The sequence below is a fragment of the Semicossyphus pulcher genome, unplaced genomic scaffold (assembly GCF_022749685.1).
Source record: "Semicossyphus pulcher isolate SPU_LCO1_2020_fin unplaced genomic scaffold, fSemPul1.0.p SCAF_23, whole genome shotgun sequence".
Taxonomy (NCBI): domain Eukaryota; kingdom Metazoa; phylum Chordata; class Actinopteri; order Labriformes; family Labridae; genus Semicossyphus; species Semicossyphus pulcher.
Genome location: NW_027211697.1, coordinates 1463928 through 1487765, shown reverse-complemented (window position 1 = coordinate 1487765; position 23838 = coordinate 1463928). Strand labels below are relative to the sequence as shown.

At 41.9% G+C, this 23838-nt stretch overlaps 1 protein-coding gene across 1 annotated transcript in view; it reads left to right on the top strand.

Moving 5' to 3' along the window:
• The window catches only part of hs3st4 (heparan sulfate (glucosamine) 3-O-sulfotransferase 4), an 85182-nt gene extending 73715 nt beyond the window's left edge, over positions 1-11467 (top strand). Inside the window, exon 2 of the mRNA XM_069674783.1 lies at positions 9381-11467. Within this exon, the coding sequence (XP_069530884.1) occupies positions 9381-10035 (655 nt within the window). The 3' untranslated portion in view covers positions 10036-11467. The remainder of the gene's footprint in view (positions 1-9380) is intronic.
• The last annotated feature ends 12371 nt before the right edge of the window (positions 11468-23838 follow it).

The following is a 23838-nucleotide window of genomic DNA, read 5'->3' as shown; positions in this document are numbered from 1 at the left end:
TTGTTACATTATATATATCTCTTAAAATGTGAAACAGCATAATACCTCCTGTTTAAGACTTACAGGCCAAAACAAATCTATTGAAGTGTAGCTTGCAGAATGGAAGTTTGACAGAGAATCACGCATACGTTTGCCCGTCTGGCTAACATGCATTTGGTATAGATTTGCAAATTAAAGTCTCTTCCTATAGCTTGAATCATTTCTAACAATACATTTCCATACACTTAATGGAAGGTGTAAATATGAGGTTGATCAAATATGACAACTGTTCTCCTCGCAGATCCCGTCGCTGACATTTTCCCACAGTTTTATAGCACACATTACCGATTCATGAGATATGAGAAACAGCTAAAGTAACAGATTTTCCTGTCATTATTTTTGCTCTGATATTTAACCTGACATTTTCTTAGTTACACTGCCGGATTCTCCGATTCAGGTTCAGTCTGTGTTACTGGAAATGTGCACTAATGCCTCGCACAGAGACAGGGAAGAGTTTGTGCAGCCTCCCTCCTTTGTGGTGTCACACTGACCTGCAGCTCTGTAATGAATCGGGGGAAAAAATGGAGAAAAAAGTGGCTGTGATGGGTAATTTCCTGCAGAGGTTCATGCTCAGGTGTTTAACTGATAGTGCTGCCAAGAAAGAAGAAGAAAAGACAGACACGCTCTCTTTCCTGTTAGCTATTCTCCAAGTTGAAAGAAGACGCCTAAAGAGGACTTTCAAAATAAAACAATTATGAAGAATGAAATCAGGCGCAGATGCTCTTTAATTCGAGGTCTTTAGTGACCTGTTTTCCCCTCTACTTTCTTCTTCTGATAGCTTCCACCATATGGCTCTGCTCTGATGGAAAGCAGTATATATCTTCTGTAGCCACTTGTTTATCCGCACAGTAATTGATGCCCTTCAATCTTGTCATCTCTTCAGCTGCTGCATCACCGCCGGCTCCCTGCACAGTGTGCGATTGGAAAAGGAAAAAATGCCAGAATAAAAATTACACACATTAATATTACACGTACTGTCAGGCTGCAGTTACCTCACACGAACCCACTTAACACAAGTACGCCTTATCAAATCTCATGAATATGTCATGTAAGGAACGAGCAGTAAAGGGGGGATTCGTGTAAGAATGCTGCGGCGGTCAGACGGTGCACTTCTTTTTTTTTTATCTGCGGTCAAACTTCACTGAAATTGATTGGATACTGAAGTTTTTAGCCGCTTTTCTCCGGCACGGAAATCTATCATGTTCAAACTGTCATATTAATTGGTTCTGCTTAAGTGAGCCGGATCTGCAACATTTCCAGGATGTAAATTTTAGCCTTTGACTCTGACGTACTCAGGTGTGACTTCCAATTACAGCCGGACGTTTTTGAGCTTCTTTGTTTTAACGCTAAAACACTTTTTTTTTTTATATGAGAGAAGACAAGTGACAGGATATTAGGTTACCTTTAAAAATAAAAGCCTGTTTAATTCTTCTCTACTACAGTGCATGTGACTAAAGTCCATGATTGTACGCTCTGTTTCAGGTGTTTTTTTCTACGAGTGTGTTTTGCTGCTTGTTTTTGTAGTGGCAACATCACTACCAGAATATTGAGGGCAGTTGTGATCAAATTGAACGCGTGTAGCCTCAAGTGCTCTCATCAGCTCATCCAAAGGCAACAAACAAACAAGCAAAGAAGAAAAAAAAAAGAAGAAAATCGTCTTTGAAAAGAGGCTGCTGTTGTTTTATAAGAGAACAGATGAGCCATTATGTAAGGATTTTATTTTAGGTTTAATGTACTGTATGTTTCTAGGTTTGTGGAGAGAAATCAGTTTTTTTATAAAGCCAGTAAACTGCTCTCAAGTAAAAAAAAAAAAAGTAATATCCTCCTTTGAGGCCCTGATTTGAGATAAGATTGCTTCCATTTTCTCCCTTGGACTTTAATTCAGTTAAAAATAGACTTCACTTTGCAGCTCACACGCACTGTTATGGACTAATGATGCCGGGTGGTTCAGCATTCCAAACATCCCCACAGTTTCCCCCTCACCGCCGCGCTTTATTTCATGATGTTTTATGTCCAAAGGGCGTCTGAACACAGCTTCAGATCTCGGCGCTGCAGTCTGGTGATGTGGGGAAAAGAGAGGTACCTGGCTCGCCCACTGTTGGAAGTGGGACGGTCTTTAGGGGGATCTCGGGAAGAGAGCGGGGAATAAGGTTTTGATCAGGACCAGCTGTCACTTCTGTCCTCAACTATTCTGGCGAAGCCCACATTCCTGCACAAGTACAAGTATAATGGGCCTTTTTTGAGAGCGGGGAGGCTGAGTGGTGTTTTAATTAGTCTCACTGTCTCCGTTCAGCAGACATGGTTTACTTGTCACCAGAACTTACCGTCTCAGGAGAGACCAACAATGATGATGTAGATTAATTACTGTATTTATTTATGACAGGATCATTTGGATTAAATCCCATCATCCTGTTTCATTGATGAGATATCTTAACATGAGTTTCTGTAGGTGTGAGGACGAACTCAACTGCAGTCTCCAGTGTGCATCGATGGATCACAGAGTAGTGTGGCACGCAGGCAACATTTATGAGCATACATGTAAAATCAGCTATTCGTTAGATGATTTGAAGAGAGTGTCATCTGCATGAAAATAACTCTGGTGTTTGTTTAAACGCATCCAAGCCCCTCACAACTTAGCTTCCAGTCATAGGTAGTTCTTTATAATGGCACATTTTCCTGGCTAACAAAGCAACAATCAATGTGTAACATGATACCTCTGTATAGGTTATTTATCTGTAGCTTAACACCTAAACAACTCAGCTAATGTGCTTCATCAGGGCTGATTGACAGCAATAAATCCTGATTGGTGCACAGAAGTTATCCCCTTTGTCAGAGTGAGCCCGCCCACTTCAAACCAGACAGAAGAGCCAAATTTAAGGGGGGGGTTATTATGCTAATTTCAAGCTTCATATTTCTCTCTGCAATACCTGTGGAGTAGCTTAGCATAATTTACAGTTAAAAAAAACTCAGCATTTTTCTCACACTGGTGCTCTGAGAGGCCTTCATACAGCCTCTGCCTGAAACGACTCAATCAGCTCTGTCCCTTTAAGAAACCCCGCCCCTACGAGCCCACTTTCTTCTGATTGGCCGAGGGGCAGAACTTAGTGTTTAAGGCAAGGGGATTACTCCAACATACTTTTACCTCCAGATTTGAAACATTGTAACATTGTTTATCTTAAAATGTGAAACCACAATACCCCCGCTTTAAAAGAAACAAAAGAACAACAGAAATCCTTCTTGTGAAATAACCAAACGGTTCCCACCAGACAGGGAAATGCAGATTGTGTATTTGGGTGGACGTAGAAACACCTCTCAGCATGATGCAATATCTTTCCACAATGACCATAACATTGCAACACCTCTTGTTTAGGTTTGAACCAAAACTGAACAAGACTGGACTTGAAGTTGTACTAGCCTGCAGTAGTTGTAGCTGTACATAAGTATCTAATAAAGTGTAACAGAGAGTAGCTTATATTGTCATTTAGTTTGGAGGACTTGGAATGAAAAACATACTGGATAACTTACAACTCACATCATACGAACAGAAGAAAATATTAATGACATTTCAGCTACAGTAGATCTATTAATATTCAGCCCACACTAATCCCAAAGTTGCTTAATAAAGCAGCTTAGTCAGTTGCCCAATGAGTCAAAATATGAGGCTGTCGTTTCCCTGTAGAGTCATTGCTGGACTTTTACAACAGGAAGCAATGTTGATATTGTTGTCAATATGACTCAATGTTTTATTTTTACTGTGTATTTTAGTCGAGAACCATCGGTGGTCTGAAGGCACTAACCTGTTTTCATGCATTAAAATGAGCATGCGTCGAGTGTGAAACAGCAGCAAGTCAGTGGTTCTAGGGGTCGCGACCCCCCCCTGAGTTGCACCTGGATCTTAAAGGGAATGAGAGCTGATACTCTCATTGATCATGTTACGCCCAAAACACAACAATGAACAATCAAGGGACCAACCGCCTCGCGCCTCACTTGGCGCCCAGACTGTGCGCCGCTTAACTAGCAAAAATGGGTCAGCCATGCCCCAAGTCACTTTAGACGGTGCGCTGTGTTAATGGGGCGCACTGACTCTCACAAACACACTAAATAATATATATTCTAATTATATTACCATTACTGTCAAGATTATTTAATGTAGAAAAAACATAGCTAAAATGTGTTATTTTATTATTTCCCCACAACCATCTGGTGACCCCCCGAAATTATCTAACCCATGGGGTCATGACCCACCAGGCTGAGGACAACAGCTCTAACTTATTGTTTTTAAAGTGGCGTTGAATTAAGGTGACATATAATAATAATATATGTATAATAATGCACAATTCCTCTTGCAGTGGAGGTAGTTGGTGATGATTTGTTAAAAACAATACATTAAAAACAATGACTTTCATGACATTCATATGCTTCGTAACAAGCATCCGTATTCAAGTTCTTATTTAAACCTAACCGTAACCTTTATGTTAAACTAAACAAGTAGTTTTGAATCTTAAAACTAGCTATGAAGTTTTGCGACATTTTTGCAATAATTACACAACCAAAAGTTTTACAATGTGAAGTGTTTGTAAGCAGAGATGTGGACTCGAGTCAGCTCGAGTCACTGTTTTGATGACTTGCGACTTGACAAAAAATAAATGACTTGACACTTGACCTGAGGCATGAAGACTCGGATGACTTGCATGTGTTCATAAGTTTGATTGTTAGCTGTCAAATATAAAATTAAATTGTCAAGTTTCTGTCTAACTATCAAGTATGTATGCAGTGCAAACTGGGATTCATGAGTGGACGACTCAAAAAGCTCCCCGGTATGGTATTGTCATGATTGGATGTCTGGCTTTCAGTCAAACTCCTCGCTATGGCAACACGCAACATCAAAGCCGCCCGCTACCTGATGTTTTCCCCCAAAGAGAAGCCTCATCAGTCGGACTCATTACTCCTCAATATGGTCTCAGACCAGACCATCATCATGGCTGCGTCTGTGCCGAGATAATACAGATACAATTCATTGTCACTTTTTGAACAGGTTATATAAATTGGCCAATAATATCATTATTAGACGAGCTGCTAACACCTTGTCTTTTCTCTTTATAAAGAGCGGATACTACAGGTAAGAGTGCTGGATCTTGGGTGGAAAAAAGTGACTTGACTTGCCTTAACTAAGGACTTCACTTTACACAACCTGTGACTTGACTTGACTTGACTTTCCCAAGAAAAAATGACTCGAGACTTGAGCAAAGATGACTTGGTCACTACATTGTTTGTAAGCAGAATTATTATGAAGAACTTGACTGCTGTAATCTGAATGTCATACCAGGCGTTGCCTGCTTTAGTGCCAAACTGATGCTACAGTAGTGCCTAGTCATATCTTGAAGCTTAAGGCCAAGCTTCCATATGTGTTGTATATCCCATAAATAGGCCGAGTATAGCGTCAAGAAAAGTTCACCTAAAGTATCCTCTCCGTGCACTCAGGTCGGAGGTCAGACTGAGGTTGAGAAAAACAAAAACAGAACACACTCTCCACCTTCACTTCACCCTGATCTATTCACTCGGAACAGCAGCAACTCTCTGTATTGTTTTCCACCTTAACCGTGACAACACACTGCCTCCCACTCCAAAACAGACCCACTAAGACCCTTTGCTGTGGCCTGTGGGCTTGTTGTCTATGTGTGCCAAACATGTACGCATACACTCGTTGAGAACCGAGTGAAAAATGACTCATTTGAACGTTTTTTTTTCTTCCTCCCTTCAAATCTTTCTCCACTCCTCAGTAAAGCAACGTCTTTGTTCTTTGTCCTGCTGTAATCACACACATGTCACTCAGGGTGTAATAGCGGGATTATTCATTGCAAACTGACCACAGTATCTCTCACTTCAAATGTCCCGACTGACTGTTGTTGATGAATAGCCGCTTACACCCTCGATTGATATTTGCAATGAGACTCAGAGTTACACCTCAATACAAATACCTTTTGTCATCCGCTCCATTATCTGCCTGCTGTGACAGTTAAGACGCTCGGTTACTGAAAAAACTAATGTAATAAAATACTTTTGACTGAAGCTTTTATCATTTATTTATGAGAAAAACCTAAATTAAATATGGTTATACTGCAGAATGCCATAACTCACTGGGTAAATATTGATAAAAAAAAAAAAAAGGTGAGACATTTCTTGTATTCACGCCTCCGTTTCATGATATATCACATTGTTCTGAGGCTCTCAGTAGCCTTGGCGCTGTCTCCACCATGCGCTCTCCCAGGACTCAGGAGCTTATTATGAGTGGACTCCTTTAGAATAATTGATTGTATTTGACATGACATGGAGGCAGCTCGGCGGATTGATACTCTGCAGCCGAGCTGTGATCAATCCAAATGAGAGACCGGGGGGGGCGGGGGAGCTTTTATTTCTCTGCCAGAGTTTATTAGGGAGAACTTATCTTCTCTGGAGAAAGGCTTTTCCTCCAGAAACAGCTTGGACCTATTAGTATCTGCGATGTGAATTAGCGTGATCCCTCACCTCATCATGCCTCAAAATACCCCCCTCTCTCCTTCACTGCTTTGACAGAGCGTAATGAAACGATGAGTCGGGCACACGTCTGGGCATGTTCCAGAGCACTTTAGCGGTGGGCGTTTAGGCATGAAGACTTGTGATTATCTGGAAAGATTAGTTTCTGTCTTAACAAACACAAAGATTTGCTGCGATTCGGCGTGTCGCACGTTCTGAATCCACCTCTTCAGAGACGACCGGACGTGCTCCGGATGTGGAGTGGGTGTGAAATGAATTTCCTTCCCCAAGTTATAGAACATGACCTCAATACAAGTGGAGAAATGTAGTTTTAAAGGTGGATTTTCTGCTTTATTATTCATCTGTCTGAAAGGATAATGTTTCTGCTGCATTTAATGGGCAGTAGCGACGGATTTGTCAGCACTTTTAGGAGTTATTACGCTTTCAGTGGAGTTTAACTCTGTATTAGTCTGTCTTACTCGCATCTACTTCCTCAGTAGCCTGTCTCTCATTGTAGAAATCATTAAATAGAAGCACATTTACCTCCACTCTCCTGTTTTCTACAAATAAAGCTTCAGACATGTGTTTAAATGCAGGGAAAGTAGCTGTTATGTTGCATGTCCTCAGTCTGAGGCGGTAAACAGCAGATGGTTAGCGGGGCCTCTTTAGCGCTATGGATTTCATTTACCTACCCACCTGAATGACCTGTGTGGAGCAGTGCAGCTGATGCGGGGACAAAAAAAAAAATAAGAAAGCACTTGAGTTTGCTCGTTTACTCCAGTTCCACTACACTGCAAGGCCAGAGCAGTCGTTAGCCACGCACGGAGAAATTAGCTTGTTTATCAACGTTTTGATTTCCGTCCCGCCTCGCCGTCCCGCTGACATTTTCGACGTACATGATCCATGACTGATTCCCAATCAAAGCGGAGCCTCGGAAACAAAACAAAGCATTTGGCTCGAGCGGTTTCTATTGTTTTCTAATTAAGTGTTTGACAATTAGCATTGAGCCAAATAGGGACAATAGCTTCTTACGTTAAGGTAACCTTGAGCATTGTACATCTGTCCTGTCGATTGGATATGCTCCAAAGATGCACAGCACATTACAGAGACACTGCGTCGTGTCCAAACAGTGCGTTCAAGGTGATTTGCTGGAGCTTTTCTACTACGTTACTGGACCCTCAGACCTCCGACTGTTCTTTGGAGTTGAGTTAAATATCAGACGCAGCCGAAGCCCTTGAAAGGTTAAAGAAAATCTTTAGCCATTCATTACTAAAGGGGAGAAAAGTGATGGAAAATAATGAAAACTAATACTCTTTCTAGTCGCCATGCTATCTGTAGATATGTTTAATATCCCATTACAGGCCCAGAAGTAACCACAGTTCTATACTGTCAAGAGACAAACATAATCCGGAGGGAAATTACCCATCAGGAAGGCAATACTGTTACTGAGATGCAATTACCAGGCCACTTGTGAGACTTTCAGGGCCCAGTATCCATGGGTGCACGGTGATGTGCGAGGGTGGTCGATATGTGCATAACAGCTCTTATGTTTTGCAGAGTAAATTGGATTCTTTGCCGGAGAACAGTTAATTTAGAATATGTCCAAGATGCAAATGATTGATGTGACTATATCGTTACAACTGTAGGTTTGGGGTGCAGGGAGGCCTGATGGGGGGGAAAAAAAAAATATTGCAGTGAAGGAAAGGAAGGAAGGAAGGAAATCGCTTCTTGTGCAGAATTACGGAGAACGCTTCAGCACTAAATCTGCGAGTCTACCGATGGAATAATTTGGATTCTGTCCAGCTGTTGATACGCTAAATCCCGAGCAAACATTACTTAATTTGTGGAGGGGAGAAAAAAAACAGCGTGCATGCTTAGACTCCGTTTCACTTTACATTATATTGTGCAGCTCCTGCGCTCCTGTTTGTGAGGAGTTAAATACACGGTGTCTCGCAGAGGATTTAATGTACCAATTTAGCACTGAATCACATAGCCTACAAACAAAGAACACAGCGCGGATTGGAATGAGCGTCAGTGTAAACATTTGATAAGGATTTGCTCAAGGCAAATGCTATGCTTTATTATTGATATGAAAATAGAAACTGTGGAAAGGCGCCCTGCCTCTGTGCGTGTGATATACTCGCCTCTACACTGTCATCTCCTACAGCTCATTCCCGCATTAAACATCATATTTGTGGCAATGGCAAATGGCTCCCTGATACATTTCCCAGGTAAAAGAGGGAGGGGCAGTTTCTATTGTGCTGCAAATTATCACATTGAATCTGCTAATGAATCACTGCTGCCTTCAATGGACAGCCCCCTAACCTTACACATTGTTCAGGGAGGAGAAGGAAAGAGCCGCCTGCACCCGCTGCATTGGAAGCGAATGTGCAGAAGGAATAAAAAACGCCTGCACAGAGTGTGAGCCTTGCATGCATAATAAATGTATGACAAAACAATACCCCAGGCACCCCGGTATTAATGATATGCAGCGCACTCATTATTAAAGTTCCAAAACAGCTCCTGGAGTAACACAGATGGAGTCAATTAAGCAATGAGCATACTTGCTTTGCCTGCCGTTTCATCTCCTTTCTTTTATCTCTTGAATATTACTCCGCGGATGTAATTAGCTGTATGTTTCTCCTCGCTACATAATGTCCAGTGATAATAACAGCTATTTTCACTTGTAATTTCAAATAATGTACTGCTTAATAAATGTGCCAAATTTGCTCGCACTGTGTCCTTGGGTATTTCATGTGCGCTCCAAGAGTTGTAGAGGATAAAACGGTGCTAAGCTGCTTTTTTCTCTCTCCTGTTTGTGTTCCCAGAGACCTGATGCCTTCGACGCTGGAGGGGCAGATCACCATGGAGAAGACTCCCAGCTACTTTGTGACTAACCATGCCCCGAAGCGCATCCACACCATGGCAAGGGACATCAAGCTTATTATTGTGGTGCGTAATCCTGTCACCAGAGCCATTTCAGACTACACGCAGACTTTGTCCAAGAAGCCAGAGATCCCCACCTTTGAGGTTCTGGCTTTCAAGAACCGGACGCTGGGTCTTATAGACGCCTCGTGGAGCGCGTTGCGGATCGGAATATACGCGCTCCACTTGGAGAGCTGGATGCAGTACTTCCCTCTTTCGCAGATGCACTTTGTCAGCGGGGAGCGGCTCATCGTGGATCCCGCCGGCGAGATGGCCAAAGTGCAGGACTTCTTGGGCCTCAAACGCATCGTCACAGACAAACACTTTTACTTCAATAAGACTAAAGGATTTCCCTGTCTGAAGAAGCCTGAGGACAGCAGCACTCCCAGATGCCTCGGCAAGTCGAAAGGGAGAACTCACCCTAAAATCGACCCGGACGTGATCCGCCGGCTGCACAAGTTCTACAAACCCTTTAACATGATGTTCTACCAAATGACCGGCCAGAACTTTGAATGGGAGCTGGAGGAGGACAGCGAATCTCGCAGCTCTCAGGACTAAGCAGACTGCGGCATGGCAACGGCTTTAGCCACACCACCAGCCTTCAAAATAAAACTATTGTCTCGCTTGGTCTGCAGAGAGAGAGTGCTCGAGCACGCCAATCAATCATGGCCCACTTTGCAGTGTCTGTATCCATTAGCAAGAGTTTACTGACATGCTTTTTCTCTCCCTTCAATACTAATGTCGTTGATGATGGCAAATCATTATTGTACATACCAAACATAAAATATATTTATATTTGTGAAAAGGAGATGATTTATTCATTTTGTTTCTAAAGCATAGAGCTGATATAAAACTCCTGTCGACTATGGCAATGCATGCGATGAGTTAAGTGTCCTTACCTCATGAGCCCTAAGGGCAAACTCTGCCTGTTTCTTCTCCCTTTACTTTCCTGCAGTTTGTTGCCCTCACGCCCACTCACCAGCACTCAGTACAAAAAGATATTCTATTTCGATGTCTGAGGCCATGAACAGCTCTGTATTATGTCTTTTCACACCGTCCTGCTGCTTTAGAAGAGAGAGAAATCATAGAGTTAGAGTCCAGTAATCCTTTGACATGTGCTCATCCTTTCAGTCGTCCATAATGTGAGAGGAGACAATCCGTTTCTTTTTGTCAGTCTGAGTTTACCAAAGTGTTAATTTCCTCAGTGTCAGTGTTCGGGTTTCTCTGCACTCATTAATTGCACACATATTCAATAAGAGAGCTGATGTACAGTGGCCATCACTCAATAATTGGATTGTTTCGCTGCATAGCTGCACATTAGCATACTGATGACCACGCACTCAGACGTGCCGCAGTATCAGTGGTTTTGGCATCATTTGACAAATGAATCCGTGTTCGACAAATATCGAGGGTTAGCTGTGGATCAAAACAATCCTGCGACTTGACTTAAATCAATTTCCAGTCGCCGCCACAAAACCGCCCTGTTAACTCTTCCAGGCCTCCTCCTCTTGTCGCAGTAAAACGTGTCAATGAGGGTGAAGAACAACAAGCGCAGGACCGAGCAGAAGTTTGTTAAGCAACATCTGCTGCGGCGCGGTCTTCTGTCGTTAGAGATTAATGGCGTGTTAAATAAACCCGCTGCCGCTGGAACAATGTCAATGTCAGAGAGAATTTGCTGTGAAGGAAAAAAAAGAAAAAGCTACATACATGCCCAGGTAAATTACAAAGCCATTACTGTTTGTACTTAAAGTGAATGAGATGATGTCTGCCAGGGAAATGTGCTGTAACCAGAGGTTTACTACCGAACGCTCGGTGAATGCTTGTGTGGGAAACGACAGGGTTTTTACTGTGAACTGCTCCTTTACAACCTCATATTCTCTTTGATTTTTCATTCTGCATAACTCACTGTGCGTCTGTCTGTTGTCTCTGGACTTTTCATCAATTGAGACAATCAATACAGTCAATGAGTCAATAAATACAGTCTGCTACACATCACCGGCTGCTACAGCTATGATGCATTGCTCTGTTAATCCTCCCTGTTCTCCGGCCATGGATGGCTGGATTGGTTCACTCTCCGCAGACCTCTCTGTCACCCTGGGGAGGCCCGGCACCAGCAGCTACTTACACAGAGCCATTGATTCAATCAAAGTAAGCACTATACTGCCCTTTGTAGCACCAAGCCTCAACACTTACCTCAGAGTCGCACACTCTCAGAGTCACAACTTCCACTTTGAGGCTTTTGTGTGCAGCCATCTGTCGGCGTTTCCTGACAATCTCTCTGCCGTCCTTCCAAACCTGCCGTCCTCTAAGCTGATATTCTGCGACAGAACGACTCCGAGCGAGATGTGCTAATCCTACACTTAAGAAATGTTTTTATCATTATTTATGTATTCAGAATTTCTCCCCTCAAGCTTTACAACAAGTATAATCCACCTTCCTAACCAGACAGTCCCTCCTACTCAGTGTAGACGCTCAAAGAAATCATCCTACAGTGTTATTAGACTCCATTTTCCTTTTATGAATATGCACCCTGCTGTCATTTGCATCTCCAGGAGGGAATCCCCCTCCGATGTTAAAACTCAGATCCAACCTCTCATTAACACAAACACACAGGACCTTTTCCTTCAGCGCCTCTCGCTTGTTTTGGTACAGGCGAGCCGCTGTGATATTTCCTGCGAGAGTTGCGACGCATGAAAGACACGTTAAGCCGTCCTTCATGTGTTCCTCCCGCTGGGGGTCACGCTGCGTTATGTGGTTCCTGCGTCAAGCGAAGACGATGATAAACGAGCATCGCCGCCTCATCAAGCTGTCACCGCTTAAGTGCCATTGCTTCAAAATGAGGTACAAATCCATATTTGTCAGTCATTACTGACAATTTGGCAAAGAGCAGAAGCGCTAATTCACGGAGAAGAAAAAATACCTGGATGTTCCTCAAAGTGATTTACAGCATGTGTGTTCCTCTTTGGTTAATGTGTGTTTGAGAGGAGATTTAAAGGGATGTATTTAGTTCTCTCTTACATGATCTATAATTACAGACAGCTGAAAATGCACATCGGCCAAATAATTGGTTTTTCACTTAATTTGAGGGAATGACTACAAGACGTGCACATGGTGTCGTCTTCTGCATCTAACATCGAAGATCCACTTTGAATTAGTCGCTTAATGTCTTATTTTAATCCACCGACCAAGGAGTCATACGAGTGCCATAAGAAATGATCTGTCCATCCATTATCTACACCGCTTATCCTGTTCAGGGTCGCAGGGAGGCTGGAGCCTATTCCAGCTGTCGTTGGGCGAGAGGCGGGGTACATCCTCAACCACAGGGCTGACACATAGAGACAGACAACCTTTCACACTCACAGGCAATTTTAGTCACCTTTTTTATGGGGGCTTTTGCTTTTATTGATAGAACGGCTGAAGAGAAACAGGAAATGTCTTTGGACTGTGGGAAGAAGTCGGAATACCCGGAGGGAACCCGAGGAGAACACACAAACTCCACACAGAAAAGCCCCCTATGTTCGGACCGGGATTCGAACCAGGAACCTTCTAGCTGTGAGGCGACACCGTGCGGCCCAAATAAATAATGTAACAATTAAAACACAAATTGTGAAGATATGAAGATAAACAACTGATATAAAAGAATAATCAGAGGCATATTAAAGCAGGAAGACCCGCCCAAGGCAAAATGATTGACAGCTTGGTCTCTTTGAGGTTAGCAGGAATAGCAAAAGCAATATGGATAGAGACGGAAGAGTGTAAGGGAAAAAAAATAATAATTAGCGTAAATAATAAATAAAAATTAAATGTATTTAAGCTTCGCTGGTTATGAAACAGACTGAATATGACCTAGAAAAACAAACCAGACCATCAGCGACAACATCGATTATTTCCATATAGTTATTTTTAATGCCTGAAACTGCTGGCGGGGGGGTAGGTGTCAGACTAAGCAATTAACTGCATGCTGCCTTTTACATTTTCTCGTGCAAAACTTTTAAGTGATACATACGACTGTTAAAGAAAGCAAGATGAGATTTTTACCACTTCAGCATGTACATGGCTTTGTCCACAGGGGGCGCCAAAATCAACACAAACTGAAAGTGCCTCACTGGAGCTTAATATATACTCTAAAAATATATACATAAATTATTAACAAATAAATTAAATTTGTCAAATATTACCACATATTATTTATTCTTAACATTTCCTTATTCTTTTATTTTCCTACATTAATTTTCTTGTTCTTTTACAGGTTCATTTTGTTATGGCACTCCTTAGACTCCATAGCTGACATTCAAATTCCCACACGCTGCAATAAAGCAAATTGTTTTTGTTTACTAAGGATCAGTAAAGATTTTTCGAACAGCTTTGGATGACAAAACAAATATCCAGAAAAAGAAAATGAGGTGCAACCGCACACCCTCCCGACTCTCCCTGCTTTTTCATCCCAAATTAAACCACACATTTAACCAAACTGTATGCGCATGGAAATGTTCACATCGAACTCATTGAATTATTGAATTTAGCAGCTACCCATGCATTATATCTTATTCTCAATCTTTGGCTTCTATTTCTACAATTTGTCTTCAGATGTAAAAAAAAAAAAAAAAAAAAAAGAAAAGAAAAGAAAAGAAAAGAAAGGGTGAAGAGTTGTCTGAAAATGAAAACAATGCATCCACTGGTGCCAAGGACAATCTGTGCATAGGTGACTGAACATAATGAGACTCCCGACCCAAACATAAAACATCTATCTGCTCTGCTTCTTCAGCTACAAACTCGACATTTCCATGAATCTTAAAAATATTTAAGTGTTGGCCTGCAATCACAAATGGCTCCTGGATCCCCGCATCAACAGTTGGTGCCATTTCCACAGACCGGAGTCAATACGGGGCGTAATCACTTCATCTGCTGCTGCTTCCTGAATCAGGAACTTCCTCTCAAGCCACCTCGGGAGAGGGGAAAACAGCCTCTTGTAAATCTGCACTCTAAACCTTTTCTCTTCTTTCTACTGTTCTGGGGGGCAACACTCTGAGTCGTCTCACACAAACGCCTGCGTAACGTTTTAGTCATATGTGCAAATTAAAGCTCTAAGATCACTCTTTGAGCGCCACAATCCGAATATTACAACTCATCATGTCACAAAGAAACTTAGCAGAGGTCAACTCATTATTGCAAATGAAATACAACAAGTCCATCACGCTCCAATTTTTACCTCCTCGTCTTGTTGACTATTAATTCACTTCCCTGTGTTCTGTTAATTAATGAGCTGCTGTGTTTAAAGGTCCGCTTGAGCAAAGATAATTTCCAAATCAAAAAAAGCCACTCAGCACTCACAGTTATCATCTAATCACCAATTAAACAGTAATCAGTGAAAGATAAACCTGTTGATAATGCAGACCAATAAATGAGGCATACATAATTAATGTATGTTTAATGAAATCGGCAGAAAATCACATCGGTTGCTCAAACTGTGCTATGGTAATGTGCAGTAATCCAGTCGCAGCTGAATAGTATTAACCCAGAATAGTATTAACCCACCTAACAACAACAACAACAACAGCGACAACAACAACCCTCTCTTACACACACAGAAAGTGATTCTGCCTTTCACAAATCCTCAATTGAATTTATTTTAGGGACGATGCAGGATACGGTAACGTCGTGAGTGTGGCGGCTGCACTGGCGATCATGACGGTACATGTTCGTTTTCTGTTTTCATCGCTTAAAACAGCGAGGGAAACAGCACTGCGTCATACTGTAAACAGGAGACGTTGCATCCTTGGACACGGAAACCAGATAGCGCCATCGTCTGGGTAAATACCGTAACTAAAGCATTTTATACTGGTACATTGGTCGCACCAGTATAAAGGATGCAGCCCACTTTTAAGATGAAAAAAATGTGCGTCTTATACACCAAATTTTACGGTAACTAGCTGGTAGGACAGAAAACTTAAAGGACTTAACTTAAAAACTCTTGGGGTGTAACTTTCTCTAAAACACATATTCATCTACATTTTTCTGTGCTTAAATGATCACAACCTACACTCCACAACACAAATAGGTCGGTTGAAAACGACTCCCAAAAAGACAAAAACCAAACTACAACCTTGGTTAGGTCAGGCTGAAAAAACCTACCAGTCAAGGTTTAGGAAAGGATCCGGTTTGGGTCGCGTTAGTTACGTTACATACGTAAGTTACGCTGTCTCATAGTTGGTACATTTGTACTAACCTGCTTTCCTAAATATTTTGCGGTGAAATCCTAATTGCAGCCTGGAATAATTTTGAGAGTCCAAAATTTTTGGGGGGGAGAAATATGAATTATGTAACACCCTGGATTCAGGCTCGGGTGGATGGTGGTTGTACAAAGTGGAGAACTAGTTAAAAACTAGTTACGATTCAGCAAAAACACATTGGTTAAGGTAAAAAAAAAGATAAAACGACTTGCCAGGTAGGTTGATTAGTAAATGATAGATTATTTGGTCTTTGCAGTTTCCTTTGGAGGGTGTCTGGGATCAGCCTTAGAGATGGGGTAAGGATCTCGGAGTAGAGCCGCTTCTTCTTCGCATCGAAAGGAGCCAGTTGAGGTGGTTCGGGCATCTGGTTAGGATGCCTCCTGGGCGCCTTGCTTTGGAGGTTTTCCGGGCACGTCCAACTGGGAGGAGACCCTGGGGCAGACCCAGAGCTTGCTGGAGGGAATATATATCCTGTCTGGCCTGGGAACGCCTCGGAATCCGCCAGGAGGAACTGGAAAGTGTTGCTGGGGAGAGGTACGCCTGGGTGACCTTGCTGAGCCTGTTGCCACCGCGACATGACCCCGGATAAGCGGAAGGTAATGGATGGACTTCATTGCAGCTCCTTCAAAACCTATTTACTGTTGCTTATTAGTTTTATATGAACCCAATCAGAAGCCCTTCTTTAATAGCAATTCCGCCACAGCGCTGTAACGCTGTTTCCGTTTTACGTTGAACCAAGCAATGTTGATGTAAAGCCGCCCCAGTGTGTGTTTTCACATAGCGGTCCGGCAAATACACGCCGCTGTTCGGCCCTGCTGGCTTCGCGGTTTAAACCGATGCCATTTCGCCTCTGTTACTACCTCTGATGACGGTGCACATGCGGAACGACTTCGCCCCACCGTTCCACCTCCATGTGTTTACCACAGAACACGAGACGTAACAGAGGTTTAATATTACTGCCTTGAACTGGCTGTGTATGAGCGCCTTTAGACAGGGCTGGTATGTTCTGTACATGATGTGAGAACATTTTGTAAATAACCTAACTTGGATGTTTGGTTCAGCCCCACATGGAGGACATGAGCAGCGACCTCCCTGGGAAAAGTCCTGTGATCTCTCAGCACAGAGTTTCTCGCTGCCGGCATAATTTGCCCGACCTCCACAGGTCACCATCTAACCGTAAACATGTAGTCGTTTTAAGCTGCTTTTACAGAAGACCTTCATCCTTTCCAAATTGTTGGCAGCACAGTCGGGAATATTTGAAGGGGGAGTTCTGCATATATTTTTCTGTAACTTTCAGACTTATGAACGACGCAGGGAATTGGTCCAAAATGAGGAAAATTAAACATCTCTACATCCCCAGCCCCTGGGTACAGAAATCCGGTCCTCCTGTGTCATGCAGATGTTTGATCTTTCCTTGTACTTAACACAGCGCACCTGCTCTGTAGCTTCCTGGCACCTTGTGTGAAACATTAACCATCAAGGAGGATCAGAACGAGGATCAGAAACCTGAAGGACAGCAGCCCTCGAGGAGCAGAACTGAGTGTCTAGGCTGCGGGCCAGAACGGGGGCTTGTCATGACGCCCAGCAGCACTCCACTGGCAGAAAAGCTCTTCTAAGGTGGTCCTCTGTCACCTTGAATTGAGGGCCGTCAAACTGCAGAGTGGAAGCGCCCGGACAGTGGTGGTTAGATTTTCAAGGTCTTGTGTAAAGACACTGCAGAAACAGACACACTGGGGAACTTGTAAATTGCAGATTTAAGCTTTCAAAAAATCATTTATTTGTTTTAACTCTAAAGATGAGCTTCATGAGCAGGCCTGCAGCAGCCACGTCACACTTGGACGCAGCCGGATCCCTATCCAGAAGCCAAGCCTTGGTGTTAATGAACATAGTCAGGGGCTTCTGAGTTGGCTGAAGGACAGTAGAATACATTTATGAGCTGTGGTGTTGGAAAATCCAAGCCAGAGGACACACAAGCAAACAGCAATGTCATGCAATAGAACATAATGAAGCTGCTACTACTACGGCAGTAACAGTGTGATGCATGTGTGCATAAACAGAGTGAGTATGAGCAGTGGTATCACAGGCAGCTGTGTTGTTGAAACCACTGATGGTAGAAAACTGTGAAGGGAAAAAAAAAAATGGGACGTTTTATCTCGGAAATTGGGATCTCAGCAGACATTTGGTGAGTATTGAAAAAATGGGAGACATTTGCATAACTGAGTCATTGAGAGGAGTAAAGAGAAACAAACAAACCCTCGGATAAAGCAGATGTAATATCACAGTTTGGTGTCAGACGAAGATGAGAGATTTTATGGCACAAAATAGTAGAAAGAATATCGCCAATACAGAATAATAGATAATAAGCCAAAGCAAAAGTAGTAAAACAAACGCAAACATCTAAAATAAAGTGCCGTTTTTTATATTGCCATAAATTCAGTAGATACTTTCTTCTCCAGCGGAGAGAACCATCTTACTTTCGTACCCGTCAGTTCAATTTCACTAAATGACAGTGTCTGATATGCACACTGAAACTTTAACACAACCTCAGCCCGACCTCTCTGTTTTCTGCTTTTAACTTTTAAAGTCTTTAAAAAGGAATCCACCTTTTGACATGTGAGCTTTTTTCTTTCTTTAAAAGCTCTTAATTATGGGCAGAAAAGGAGCAGACAGTCCCCCTCACAAGGCATTGCTACAGCTCAGCTGCTCCGCCAGAGTGTCTGTTCTGTGTTACATCATTTACATAAATACACACAATGGGATGAGTTGCAGCAGGCGGAGGAACCAGAATCTCAAGATGACAGTCTCTGCACGTCTGAAACTACACTACAATTGATAACCCTAAATGTTTCAAATATTAACAAATTGTAATAATACAGCTGTGTCTACAGAGAACAAAAAACACAGTCCAATGCACAACAAGGCTTGATTAGTTTGTAACATCCATTATTTGGTCCAACTATTTTATGCACGTCCTACGTTTTAGATGAAAAAAAGGAATAAAAGAGCGTCTCACAATGAATTTTACGGCAGCTACCTCTATAGGCTGTGGTAACTAGGACAGGAACAAAAGGGGATAATTAGCAAAGTTAGGTTATGTGTCAAGAGCAAGAAATTACACATAGATATGATGCGGCGATGGTCGAATGGTTAAAACACACACAAGACATTCAGCTGCCTTCCGGAGACTGTGTTTGTGTCCTCTGAGCTAAACAAAATGTCAGAGTTGGCTTAGTTAATGAGAGGAATGCTTCTAACATAGCCTAAAACAAACCAAAATGTGCAAGGATGATTGAGTGCAAACTAGCTAAGTAGCTAGGTTAGGAAACCTAAAAGATACAATTGAGTAAAAGTCAGTTGAACAATAAATCCAGGAGACCACCACACGTAAAAAAGGCTGCTTGACAAGCATGGTCATAAGCTACAATTCAAGTGAATGACAAAGTTAACTAGCATCTAGCAAAACAATTAGTAGCTAGTTAGCATGCAACACAATAAAAACCACTAACCTCTGCAATTACTTTTACAGTAAAATGAGCTTAAAATCATGCTGTTATCGCAACTGATAAAAATCTAGGGAAAATATTAGACTAATATTACCTATCGTAAAGTAACTGTAGCTACAATTCAAGCTGATGTCAAAGTTAGCTAGCTAGCATCTGGTAAAGATTGATAAGCTAGAGAAGCATGCCACAAAATAAAAACCACTAACATTTGCTTGCAATGATCCCAGTTACTTAAACAGCTGACTTAAAGATCAGGCTGTTATCACAACAATATTAATATAAAATAAAGTAAGAATATTCATATAATCTATCATTAATTAGCATGTACTGTGTGATACTCTGGCTGTAAAACAAGGTGTTAGACAATGGAAGAGCAGGAAAGTAAATGAGACAGCAGTTGGGTCCAAGTAACCCAACCAGCTGTTCATCTGCGAATTAACAGTTTTACAAGACCCCACATACGCAACTCAAGGGTGTTGTTACAGTACCTAGAAACCAAGAATTGTGACCCAGCATTATCAACCAAACATTGTGTTAACAGAAACTACCCAACACTCTTTCGGGTGTAACCTTAATGATTGTTTTCTATGCCCAAACCTAACCAAACAGACTGCTTGTTGTGAACTGTGTGTTAGACAGGGAGAAAATCTAATTTAACCAAAACTCAGCTAAATTATGAGAATAAAGAAAAAAGAAAATAAATTCAAAGAAACTAAAAAAATAAAAAAAGCACAGCCCTGCCGCGACGTTGACAAGTTGGACAGTAGAGTTTTGTGGGGGTTGATTAAGCTCATCATAGGGAAATGAAGGTGACCAGCTGTCTCTCTCTCTCGCAGACATTTGGTTTATGTTTATAATCATGTGAAATAGTGTGAAGCCCACTCCAGCTACAGCCTGGCTCTAATAAGAAATTTCACTTCTGTTGCAGATTCAGTCTGACTGGTTAACTTTGAAGTGCTGTTCAAATGACGAATTGATACATGAATCAACTCATCTCTGGAGTCCTCCCTAAGTACTGTCTGACTCCCTGCCAATTAATAACCCAGTACGATTTTCTGCAGAGACATATTTCATGCGCATGAATCACTCCTGAAATTACTGTGGGGACCTGCTGATAGTTTAGCTCCTCGAGACTGCGAAAACAGGCCAGTGTGAGAAAAAACAGGAGTTTCTTCATCAGGACTAATGATATAACTTTCACATTGTGGGAGGAAAGAGACGCGTCTTTCAGTTTAGTGAATTTTAGACTCAAACATGTTTACAGTTTTAATCCCAACTCCATTGGAACGACCTCAAAAAAACAGGCCATCTGGTCAAGGGCTTCACCAACACATGCATTATTTTTCAAATCAATACCTCCACATCCCAGAAAGTCCCGCTTTGACAGAAGACTAATTTCGTGATCAATCCATGCAGGTAATGATCTCATTAATTCACTGTTGATGCATTTTCAGCTGAGTGGATATTAACCTTTTGCCAGTAATCATTAATTTTCTGTGGGAGAGGTGTGGTATGTTGTGATTGGAGGCGCATAAACAAAACAATTAATAGGCTCCCGACGTTAGAGGTCCTTCATGATGTCCGGCTGACATCTTACACTCAGATGATCGATTTATTCAACCACCACCAGAAGTGCTCTAATCTCTCACCTCGCGCAGGGTTTGTTTTGCCCCAGAAGCGACAAGGGGGATCATTTGTGTTGTTCTGTGAAGTCATGCATGTGTTTTGAGGACAATTATCATGCTCTGAATACTTAACTATGCAGCCGGCAATCAGAACTGTACAGCACATGGTCACTGCTTCCAGTTCACCTCGTATTAATGCGCTGGCACTAAGGGGATGATTATTGATCAATCAAGTTTTAATCGTTGTTAAAGTTTTGTCAAAATTGTCTCTGTAGACCAAAAATTGAGATTAATCTTGTGCTTCAAGCCATAGCTGTTTACAAATTGATTCCACATTTAAAAAAATATTACAGATAACTTGACCAGACTGAACCATCATCATCATTTTAATTGGAGTTTTTAAATGTTGAGATCGTGATTTTTAGTGGCCTAATTTGGCGACCTAAAAAATCTCCCTATTTGGACATTTTAAACCGTATTGGTCCAAATATAAGGCCATGTCTACCCATAGACACGTAGTTTTTCCTTCCTTCATTAAAAAAAAACCCTGTCCACACAAGCACGGTTATAAAAAAATCCCTGTCTAAACGACAATGCAAAAACAGAAAACAACAGAAATGCTTGCACGAGAATGGAACACCAACAGGTGGCGATATAACCCAGTCATGCAAAGAAGAAAAAGTAAATCGCGGCCAATCAAAATCTGAAAAAATGTATTGCTGTTAGACTACCGTGGAAGGGAGACGATATATCAATATAGTGGACGAGTAACTGTACATATATGTGTAAACATGTGAAAAGTCCTGTCAGCAAGGTTAGAAGCATCACTGTTTTTGTCACAGCCATCATTTTGCAAGGAATGTTGTCTCATTTGTGACACCTCTCAAAGGAGATAACGGCGCACAACCTGACGTCACAAGACAAGAACGCCGTTTACCCCGTCTACGCGTCTTAGTGGAAACTGAATTTCTGAAAGTCTTCACCCTGGACGGAGTTTTACAAAAGATCGGTTTACAGTGACCTAAAGCAGCGTTTGTGTGCACACGAAAGGCCAAAACGCAGAGAAAAAGCTAGGCTTTGGGGCTGTCTTATATTCGGAGTCTGGACTTTTAAAGACCAATATACAGTACGTTCACAACAGTTGATGGTTCTACTTATTTGTAAAGAGTGTACCCCTCAAGACTGGGGCCAGCCGTCACTCACAACTACAGAGCCAGGGGGATGGAAGACTGGGATACATGGTGATCGTCTGGAATAAATGGCTTACAAGAAGGGCCAAGTTAAAGTAATGATCTTGAAGTGTTTTATTTAAATAAATGTCTGTTAAGTTAATCTATCTATCGCCGAATGAGGTACCACAACGGTGATTGAGCCTATGACCCACTGATGAAAGCCTTTGCAGTGGCGCCCAGTTAGTGACGCGTTTTCCATCACCCAGCAGTGGTTAGTCTGTCACAGAGGGTAGGCGGAGCTAAGCGACTGCTTTTCTGGTTTCTGCAAGTGTTGTGAGTAAACAGTAATCTACTATGACTGAACAAACAAAGAAAAGATCGATGACTACAGAAACAACTTCAAATTCCAAAGAAAAAGAAACAAATTCAACGCTCAGATGAAGGCTAACAGTCTAAAAAGGAAAGCGACCATCGGCGAGGAAAGTCAAGAGTTACAACCGTCACAAAGGGAGCCAACCGTAGACGTCGGTTAAATTGGGACGTATGCACCTACAGCACCTTTTTCATGATCACGAGGTGCCGCCAAATAGAACAAAACTGAGAAATACGAGATTATATCTTTAACCGACACCTGAGGCAGAGTAATGATGCTAGTTTTAAGATAATTGTTGTCACAGAATGTAATGTTCGAAAATGGTGAGTCCAAAAAGATTAGGGTCACCGTAGCCCCACGGTTAGCCAAAATCGTACTGTGGTTCTTAAAGCGACAGAACAAAGTCTGCCCGTTACCAGCTGATCTATAAATAGACCTCACTTTGATGCTTAATAATTTAATTTTTTTTTATAAAAACAAATTTGGTCTTCAAAAAATTTTCTTGAAAGGGGGGGGGGGGTCATCTTATATCCGGACCAATAAAGTACGTCTCAGAGAAGCTACCACAAACCTTCCTTTTAGCCATTTTGGTGTAATTAAATACAAAATCCTTCACTCTTAAAATTGCATACAAGTTGTGTCAAACTGTGGCTTGTTGTCACCACCTCTGCAGAAGTACACTGCATGACGCGCAAGTGATTTTTAAAGTGATTGTAATTATAGTTGCCAGAAGTTGTCTCCCACCACGCTTTGTGTCGCTCCCCGACACCTCAATTCTCTCTATAAAGAACCCACATTTACTTTGGGTTCTTTATAGAGTGAAGGGGTTCTTTACATTTACTGTTTATGCTTTCAGTACTCCACACATAAGCCTCACTTCAGTTTATAGGCTTATGAGCAGCAGTATATAACGCTCATTCTTTTTTACTGACTGTTCCGAAAAGACATCCACAACAGGAGTCCAGTAAATCCTTCACCAAACAGGGAGTTTTGCAGAAACAAGACAACTTGAAAAAAGGAACATAAAGTGGATGTGCACAGAATGCTAATCCTGATGTGGTGCAGTAAAGTTGAGCACTGGTGAATGCAACATACTGGTTGTACGTGGAAGTTTTGAGAAGACGAAAAATACTGCACATCTCAGTTAGAACTAAAATGAAGTTTACAGCTCAAACAGTGTTCGTGTGGAGGAAGAAAACTCTGCGTAGGTAGAAGAAAGAAGTGATTCTGTTGCTTTACAGTGAGACTAAAGAGAGGCAGAAACATTCACACTTCAGGGAATCAACACCCAGTGGCCCATTGTCTGGCACTAATGAGGCTATTTTGTGCGGGGAAGAGTGTCACAAGTGTATGCAGTCACTTTCCAAGTCGAATTTTTGCTATGCATAAATGCAGGAATGCAAAATATATAGGATTCAGGAATAATTCAGGTTTTAGGGGGAAGTGTTGTTGGGCAGA